General features: G+C 38.6%; 1 protein-coding gene across 2 annotated transcripts; it reads left to right on the forward strand.

The window, feature by feature from the left end:
• The first annotated feature begins 706 nt into the window (after positions 1-706).
• LOC149016994 (subtilisin-like protease SBT3.4) lies at positions 707-7,062 on the forward strand. 2 transcript variants are annotated; one of them, XM_089151297.1, is made up of 11 exons: positions 707-1,284; positions 1,632-1,723; positions 1,917-2,014; positions 2,102-2,257; positions 2,335-2,446; positions 3,913-4,456; positions 4,727-4,824; positions 4,961-5,200; positions 5,524-5,638; positions 5,717-5,933; positions 6,033-7,062. In XM_089151297.1, the coding sequence occupies exons 2-11, from the start codon at positions 1,647-1,649 to the stop codon at positions 6,605-6,607; spliced, it is 2,232 nt and encodes a 743-aa protein (XP_089007423.1). In that variant the 5' UTR covers positions 707-1,284; positions 1,632-1,646; the 3' UTR covers positions 6,608-7,062. The 2 variants fall into 2 exon arrangements, with proteins under 2 accessions (XP_089007423.1, XP_089007422.1); XM_089151296.1 differs by lacking the exon at positions 707-1,284 and adding an exon at positions 1,292-1,504.
• Positions 7,063-9,573: the final 2,511 nt, after the last annotated feature.

Below are 9,573 nucleotides of genomic sequence, written 5' to 3' on the forward strand. Positions count from 1 at the left end.
GGCGATATATCGCCAATCCTTCGAACCATGATCATTTCACAACTCATTTAGGGAAAACTCTAGTTATGAACTTGCCAATGGAAGAGTAGTAGGATGGTTAGGAACCTGCTTCTCAGTGTAGAGGTCATGGGTTCAACTCCTACCGGCGGCATATGTAATATCCCTATCCCCATATATAAAAAGCGCCTTTGTAAAAAAAAAAAACCTCTAGTTATGAACACAAATTGAGGTAAAGTATCATTCATAAATATATGATAAAAAAACCCCATATTAAAAGGGAGCTTGGCTTCTTTTTTTTTTTTTGTAACAAAGGCGCTTTTTATATATAGGGAAATTGGGGTTGGGATAATTACATATGCCGGTAAGGATTGAACCCACAATCTCTCCACTGAGAGGTGAGTTCTCAACCACTGCACTATCCTTCCATTGGCAGGGAGCTTGACTTCATTGTTGCGAACAATCAACAAGATCGAGATCTCAATCGTCCGCTTCTTAAAAGTGTAAAAACATACTTTTAGGAAATGGACGATTGAATTGCAATCTCGTTTGAGATCTTGACCTCGACCGTTGGTTGCAGATGCCGAGTATCCAAGCAATTTCCTATTAAGTTAATAGTTTGTGATGTCACTTTCAAGCAGGAATCACTAACTCCTCCAATTATGGAAGTCAATGGTCTTCCATGTATTTGCTTTTGATGAGACGGGCAGTGGACTTCTCCGCTCGTCAATAGCGTCCACCTTTGGCCGAAAAAACCCAACAGGAATGGGGTAGTGCCGGTTGGCTAAAAGCGATGCACAATCAACAAGAATCGGTGAATCGAATGCTGTTGATTCCGATTTTAGAAACCACGTTCCTGATCCATTTTCGATCAATTTCGATCCAACATGGTGCCAAAAGCTAGGGCTTGCATACGTGTGTACCGGGAATCTGGTGATTCGAGTATCGATCTTCCACTACTCCAAATCTTACAATGACGACAAGCGCGAATTCTTGAAATTTTTGTCTCCACTGGATACCGACCTAACTGACGAAGTACTTGCACAGGCACATCCGGAGGAGAAAAATTTCCCAACCACAATCGAAGAATTTACAATTTGCAAAAGCAAAACGTTAGTGGGTTGGATTCAAGTCGACTGGTTTTGGCGATAATGTATTACAATTGTCCCTCTCTCTATCTCTTCCTGCGCGTTTCAACGAATCTGGATTTCAGGGATCAGAGCATAGACGCACCAATGCCACTAGTAGCAGTGTTTGCTCTTTTTCATTATCTCTTTTCTGTTGCAGGTGAGTGGTGGGTCCGTCATTCTTTTCGTTAAATTTCTTTCATTCAGGTTCTCAATTCGAGTGTTATTATTGCTGTCTGCGACTACAAATAGCAAATTGATTCACCAAAAGTTCTCATTAGGTCTTCTTTATTCATTCAATGGCTTGTCTATCATGGACTTTTGTGTTTGCTCTTCAACTGACTACCTCTGTTACTCTATTTTTTGCAACTGCGAGCAACGTGAGGCGACTTCTCCTCTTCCTTCTTCCCATATTGCTTATGTTATATACTCGTAGTGTTGTTGTTCCTCCCTGTTCAGTTTTTTTTTTTTTAATGAACTTACCACATGTTTCTACTTTTTGTATAGGTTCACATTGTTTATATGGGAGTCAAACAACCTGATAAACCTCAATTCACTCAGGATTCGTACGATGGGATTCTTTCAACTCTACTCGGAAGGTTCCATCTTTCATTGATATTCATTTCCAATTCAGAATATTAGTCTGATAGGCCTCTGTAATTATTCTTTTGAAGTGGAATTTATAGTCACTTTCCCATATGATTATGTATTACAATTCTTCCTCGATAAAGAAACAGAAACATAAATTATAGCGTTTGATATTGATTGTTAAACTATGGTCCTCTGTTCCAGTGAAGATGCTGCAACATCGCCGATTCTGTACAGCTACAATCAAGGGTTTTCCGGTTTCGCTGCGGTGCTGACCAAGTCCCAAGCTAAGCGTATTGCAAGTCTGTCTATGAACCCAACTCTTCTGTTTTCCTAGCACACCAAGACACATTTGCAAATGAATTATATTTTTCTGTGCAATCCATCAGATTTCCCTGGAGTTGTTTCTGTCATCCCGAATCGAATTTTAAGTCTACATACGACGAGAAGTTGGGATTTCCTGCAAGTGACACCTAGTGCTGTGGATGGAATTCTTTCAAAGAGTCAGTCGGGTGATGGGTCGATTATTGGCATCATGGATACTGGTGTGTGCACAGTGCACACGTCATATGTGCTTTTGTATTTTGTATTTTTCTTTTCTCTATTCATGTATTTTGTGTAGGAATATGGCCCGAGTCTCCAAGCTTCAGGGACAATGACATCGGAGAGGTTCCATGCAGATGGAATGGGGTGTGCCAAGAAGGAGAGGAGTTCAATATCTCTAATTGTAACAGGTTAATCACTGTTTCTTTCTCTATGGGTCTTTTTCTCACTGTTTCATCTTTCCTTAGTAAAAATCATGTCATTGATGAACATAGGTTCTTATCTCTTTTAAGGTAACCTTGCCTAAATTGGATATTAAAGACCATATTCTTAGAGGTTAAGTTGATCAAATAGCTTGTCTCTCTCAGTTTCTCAGTTTAGTTTCCGTTAGCTTATTTATTTATTTTGACAGGCTGGTAGCTTTGATCTCATTCTCTTCTTAGTAACTTTAGAACAAAGGATGGTAATTGTCAAGATATTACAGTATGAATGGACAGCAGAAAAATTTTATTCAACATTGACGCTGAATCTGTGATAGGTTGAGTACATTTCAGTTCAACTTGACCCAACTGAGCTATGTTACATACGTTCTTGTCTCTTTTAAGGTAACTTTGCCTAAATTGGATATTGAAGTCCATATTCTTAGAGGTTTAAGTTTATCAAATAGCACGTCTCTCTTAGTTTCTCAGTTTAGTTTTTGTTAGCTTATTTATTTATTTTGACTGGCTGGTAGTTTTGATCTCATTCCCTTCTTAGTAACTTTAGAACAAAGGATGGTCATTGTCAAGATATTGCGGTATGAATAGACAGCGGAAAAAATTATTCAATATTGACTCTGAATCTGTGATAGGTTGAGTATGTATTGGGTCCTGATTATAGGGTGCCCATATGCTGCAAGGAAATGTTAATTACAGATTGGACTCTTGAAATCAGCTGGTTTACTGTATCAATATGGTCTAACACTGCACTTCATGAGAATAATTGACTAAAATAAGGCACTCTCTTCTTGGACTCATTGGAGTGAAAAAAGAGGAATTGCCTCACAGAATGAATCAATTAGATTTAACATTATGTCACAGGAACTCTTACAAGGACAAACATAGTGGATGTCAAAGTCAAACAAACATCACGGTCAACTTTGTTTATCACTAGTTTCTAACATTTTAGTTAGACATTAACGAATATCTGGAGGTTGGTTTCTGTTACAGGCCCTTACTGATAGATTTAAAAGCTTCCCAGAAAATTCTTATCATTGGCATAGTTGAACATAAGTGGAGATTCTAATGAGTGTTGTCCATGCACAAATAACAGTATATATGTATGCTTATTCCAAATGTTAGATGATTTCATGCTTATATGTCCATTCCTCATGTTGTAGGAATAGGAGTAGCTGTTACTAAGAGTGTAATTGTCAGATTTTTGCAGCAGTTGTTAATTTGTTCTCCAACTTGAGAAATTAACAGCTGATGGCATTTTAAAAATGCTTTCTTTTTGTTCCCAAATAAAAAAAGTAGGATACAAGGAGTAACTGGGTTCTTTGCTCCCCAATTTTTGCTTAGATTTCACTATGCTTATTTGAAGTTGAAGAAATTTAGGCCAGTAGTACCAAACTGGTGTTAGGAGTTTTAATCGTCAGATATCAGGTTTCTTTGTGCAGGAAAATTATTGGAGCACGTTGGTACTTTAAAGGGTACGAAGCTGAATTTGGAAGGCTGAATATAAGTGACAGGGTTGAGTTCTTATCTCCTCGGGATGCGGCAGGCCATGGCACTCACACTTCGTCTATTGCAGCTGGTGCTTTGGTAGAAAATGCAAGCTTCATGGGACTTGCTCAGGGACTTGCAAGAGGCGGTGCTCCAGCTTCTAGGTTAGCCATGTACAAAGTCTGTTGGTCAACTGGTGGCTGTAGCTCAGCTGACCTTCTTGCAGCTTTTGATGACGCCATTGCTGATGGAGTGGATGTGCTTTCTGTCTCTCTCGGCTCAACGACACCGCTTTCTTCTTATGTTGAGGATGTTTTGGCCATTGGTTCATTTCATGCTGTGGCTAATGGGATAACTGTAGTCTGCTCAGCTGGAAATTCTGGTCCTTTCCCACAGACAGTTGCAAATACGGCTCCCTGGATTATAACAGTTGCCGCCAGCACAGTTGATAGAGCTTTCCCTACTGCTTTTACTCTGGGGAATAACTTAACTTTTGTGGTACTTTCTCATTTTAATTTTAAAGATGGTAGGTGTGTTGTATGCATTTATAATTGAGCTTGTACAAATGCCGATTACTGTGTGCATATAATTCTCCTTACCTAAAGATATTGAACAGCTCTTAAATAGCACAAATGTCAATGTGTGTTCTTGTATTTATGGTTATCCACTTAGTTTTAAGTTTATTAATACTATTTCCAAACTTGTTATTATATGCTATCTTTATTTTCACCTTAAGTTAGTTATTCAACTTTACACAACTTTATGTAGGGTCAAGCTTTGTATAGGGGGAATCATGTGAAAAAGTTCTACCCAATTGTTTATGGAGAGGATATTGCTTCCACTGATTCATATGAAGATGAAGCAAGGTAGATTAGGAAATGTTTGCATGTGCTTATGCTGTTAGTCTGACTCCTGCATTATGCTATAGCTAATAAGGTCCTTTATCATACTTTTTATTTTCTATAAATTCTCATTTAATTTTTGTTGTTTTCATTTTTCCAGGAGCTGTGATATAGACTCTCTGAATGCCACTTTAGCAAGAGGAAAGGTGGTTCTGTGTTTCCAAACTTGGCTACAGAGGTCCCCATCTATTGCTTTAACAACCATATTGAGAGCTAAGGGTGTCGGACTCATCTTTGCTCGGTTTCCAACAAAGGATATTGCTCCTTCCTACAGAATCCCATGTGTTCAAGTGGACATAACTGTAGGAACATCTGTGCTGCTGTACATGACAACCACTAGGTAATTCCTAATAGGTTGTGTTTGGTTCTGTTCTTTGTCTATTTCACTTTGCTCACTCTGCAATTCTACATATTGTATCCCAATGGTTCTTCAACCTTCCCCCAAAAACCTTTCACCGTGGACTTGTTATCCTATATTGTTGTCTTTGCAAAATTTTCATTTTATTAAGAAATTTTAGACAGCCAAACTGACTGTGTCGCTTGCAGCTGTGCTTTCAAGAAATCACCTTTTGCAGTGCCAATTTTTACAACAACCAGCGTGCATAAGTTCTTGCTGTAGGAGAGTAAGGTGTTATTAGTCTTATTGACATTTCTCTATCACAGAAATCCAGTAGTCAGATTCAGCTTTACAAGAACAACTATAGGGAAACAAACTTCCCCAGAGGTGGCATTCTTCTCATCCCGAGGACCTAGTTCGCTTTCTGCCTCAGTGTTGAAGGTTTTCTTCCTTTTACCTGTTCAGAATTATCTTTTCTTTGTTATCATGTCATTTATGCCTATTTCACTTTGTTTGCAGCCTGATATTGCTGCTCCTGGGGTAAATATCTTAGCTTCCTGGTCCCCTGCTTCCTCTTTGGTGCCTCATGTTGGTCTAAAACAACTACCACTAGACTTCAAGATTGACTCTGGAACCTCCATGTCTTGTCCTCATATTTCTGGTATTGCAGCACTTCTCAAGTCTATACATCCTGACTGGAGCCCTGCGGCAATAAAATCTGCATTGGTCACAACAGGTAAAATGGATTAGTTATCCATTTCAGTTAAAAGATGTGTTTTACATGGGTTTGTCAATTCTCTTCTGTTCTCACTTTCCCCTCTCTTCATTTTGCCAGCCTCTGTGAAGGATGAATATGGTGGTCAGAGTGCAGTGGCTGAGGGAGTTCCACACAAGCAAGCTGATCCATTTGATTTTGGAGGCGGCAATGTCATTCCTAACAAAGCTGCCGATCCGGGTCTTATTTTCGATATGGAAATCTTAGACCACACGTATTTCCTTTGTTCAATGGGCTACAATGACTCTGCTGTGAGTTTAATGACAGGGAACCAGACAGTTTGTGACCATGGAACATCATGGTCTCAGGCAGACCTCAATCTTCCATCCATCTCCATTCCAGAGCTAAAGAAGAGCTTGACTGTGTGGAGAACAGTTACCAATGTGGGTCCTGTGGTGTCCAACTACACTGCTCGGGTTGAAGCTCCTTCAGGCATAATTGTGGTAGTCGAGCCAGCGACTCTGTCCTTCAATTCTTCAGTAAACAAGCTGAAGTTCAAGGTGACTCTCCATTCCATGCTAGAAGTTCAAGGTACATACACATTTGGGAGTCTTTCATGGGAAGATGGTGTTCATGTAGTAAGGATACCATTGATTGTTCGGCCTGTTATTGAGGGTTTCTATGCAGATACATGAACATCTTCTTGATTCTTAATGGGGGATGTTTTAGTACCTAAAGTGCTGGAACCTGGATCACCTACTTGTACATGTATGCTGAACATATGAAGCATGAAGAGTATTTATGAAGAAAAGCTACAGCCATATGTCATCACTTAATCGTGGTAGTGTAGCATACATGTATGGGTAGATGATTCATACTCATAATACTGTACTCTTATGCATTTCCTTTGAAACCTGTCTGGGCTGATCTCATCCCCTGGCCAGCCCATCTAACACTATGGATTTTGGAAACTGGGTAAATGTGTGAGACATCTGATTATAAGATTACACAAATTATAATGTATTCTTTGACATTAAACAAAAGTTGCCCAAGTATGTTCTTTCAACTGATGGCAGGTTTATTTATTTAATTATTTTTTCTTCTTTGGAACATAAAATCCAATATTTGTTATATTTAACCTCCCCAATCCCCATACCACCCTTTAATATGTACTAACGATTTTTCCCTAGTCCCACCTGGGACTATTATATATAATTATATACTATCAAGAAGAGTTGAATCTGTGACTTCTTTAAAAAAATGTATTGGTTATTGTCAACTGACCATACCTTTCATGGTATCAATGCAATCCATTTGGATAATAATCAATTCTATTGATGTTACTGTCGATTAAATCCATGCTCTTATTGAGCTTAAAAAATATAAATTACATTGACAGCGTGACAATCCCATCCCCTTAAGTGATTACTATTTTAGTAAAATTTGTTATCAAATGTTGACTTTTTAGTTAAATAAAGATTTATGTTGAGTGTTACACGGAAAAGGCTTTCCCCTCCCTCTCTTTTCTGGGATTAGAATTTTGAAGCTTCAATCACTAAAATTCAAAAGAAGAGCACAAAGCGAAGAAAAGAAGAAGGCACAAAGCCCAAGTGATTAACAGCTCTGCTGCCCCATAGAAACTGTATAATGCCCCACACCTGCCATGTCAAAACAAGTGAGACGCTACAAGACGTTTGGAGTTTCGAAATCATTTGAGAAGAATGTCAATGGGGGGTTGTGAACACGCATTCAGTTTCAGCCTATTATGTTGTCCATTTTTTCAAAATCAGAATCAAAATCTCTCAATCACTTTCGGTTCTTGCTTTAATAATGTATCCGTTTGGCCACTTAGAGATGTGCATAAAACGGTCCAAGGAGCGGGGAGTGGTCCACCTGAACCACTAGAGAGGAGGCTTTCAGATCTACTGTGTAAAAAAAAATATCACTTCGCCTTCACTTCTCTACCTGGCATGTTTTAATGGGATGAACAAAAGGACAAGCTTTCTTGGTTACATCTTGATTTTTGTGTTAGTTGTAAAGACACCTAGACAACTTATGTTGAGGTATAAATGAGTATGAGATTTTTTTTTAGAGAAAGAGGGCCTCCTCCTCATTGGGAACTAAATATTGTTCTCCTAATGTGGGATTTAAGTCTAAGTTTTAGAGATGAAATTTTAGTGAATCTTATACAAACCCAGTAAGCCCCTTTTAGAGTGTATGAAATTTTAGTGAACAACATCTTCCCCAGAGGGGATGGGAGAGGAGAAGCTAGATTGATACAAAATAAAAGTTTGGATGCTCTTCACTTAGCCTACCTATAAACTTATATGATTACATTCACGTGAGTATGAGACCCATATAACTTGATTGACATGAACTAATTTTGTGAGTATGAGTCTCATATTCATGTGAGTGTAGGTGTATGGGCGTAAAGACCGATTGGGTGGAGAAGATGCCGACTCTATCTGAACTCACAAGAAAGAGAGCACATGTGATAAGAAACGTAGAAATCATACCAGTTGGGACTAGGAGACTAATGGGTTCACTTGTTTTGGAAGTAAGCGTGTCCAGTGTCGAGTATCCAGTGCTGGAACTCCATGGTCCACATCTGGTCCAGTGGGGACTGAACTGAGGATGAAATTCTTCCTTTTACGGGAAAACTAATGACGTGGAATGAAACATGATAGGTTACATGGGTTTGTTTAAGTTTTGAATTGACATAGAAGATCCTTTTTCTTAACGCCTTTGCTTTTCTATACATCCTTGCAAAGGAAAATGCAGATAAGAGACTTAGTTGTGTATACATTTATAAATACCAGTGTCGTTTTGTAAGAGAGAATTCTGGAAATCGTACATCTGGGTTCCTATTCAATTTTCATTTGGACACAAATTCAAAAAGAGGGCAAAAGATTGAGTGTTACCTGCTTGAGAAATTTAGGCATGATTGGAGGAAAAAAAACGAAATTGGAATTGAAAATGGGAAAGTAAAGAAAACAGATTTTTTTTTGGAGATTAGGAATAAACCCAAAAGAACGGCGATCAATGCGGTGAGTTATGAATTGCGACCCAGTCGTTTTTTTTTTTTTTTTCCTTTTTCGTTGTTCTTCTCAATTTCCAAAACCCAGAAGGAAATTCAACATTAACAGCCATTGCACCTGTGGCGGAAAGGGAGGCGTTGTGAAACTTTAACTTTTCTCTCTTGTGAATTAATTGATTCGAAAAGCCAAAAAGAAGATAAAAAGAAAGCAGAGACAGAATGAGTAATAGAAGGTGACAAAACTGAAAAGAGCTAAAAACCAGAAACCAAAGAAAGGTGAGAGGTTGCTTCTGGGAAAAATCCCAGTTTTCAATTTTCAATTTTCAGCTTTGGTGGGATGGGAATTCAAAATCTGAGTTCTACCCGGTGAGTGCGACCCAGAGATTGCTGTGGCTGACGCGCCGCCTGCCTTTCACCAGTAAATTAACTTATCTACGCAAAGACGATTTCTTCTTTGTAGATACTCCTTAAGTTTCCTTCATTCAAAAGTTCAAATTCACTATCACTACCTCATAAATTATTTAAAACTTTTTATTTTTCTAGATTACTAGAAGGGCTGAAGGGGTCCAAAGGGAAATGGACATGTCAAGACCCAGACAGGACTAGATTACCGTTACATGACTT

This window comes from Hakea prostrata, chromosome 4 (genome assembly GCF_041222555.1).
Source record: "Hakea prostrata isolate BN-2017 chromosome 4, UWA_Hpros_2, whole genome shotgun sequence".
NCBI lineage: Eukaryota > Viridiplantae > Streptophyta > Magnoliopsida > Proteales > Proteaceae > Hakea > Hakea prostrata.

Excerpts from the sequence above, each read along its gene's own strand:
- LOC149016994 (XM_089151296.1), top strand. The coding sequence starts at position 1,424 with ATGGCTTGTCTATCATGGACTTTTGTGTTTGCTCTTCAACTGACTACC. Across the intron at positions 1,505-1,631 it reads TTTTTGCAACTGCGAGCAAC|GTTCACATTGTTTATATGGG; the intron begins GTGAGGCGACTT and ends CTTTTTGTATAG. Across the intron at positions 1,724-1,916 it reads CTTTCAACTCTACTCGGAAG|TGAAGATGCTGCAACATCGC; the intron begins GTTCCATCTTTC and ends CCTCTGTTCCAG.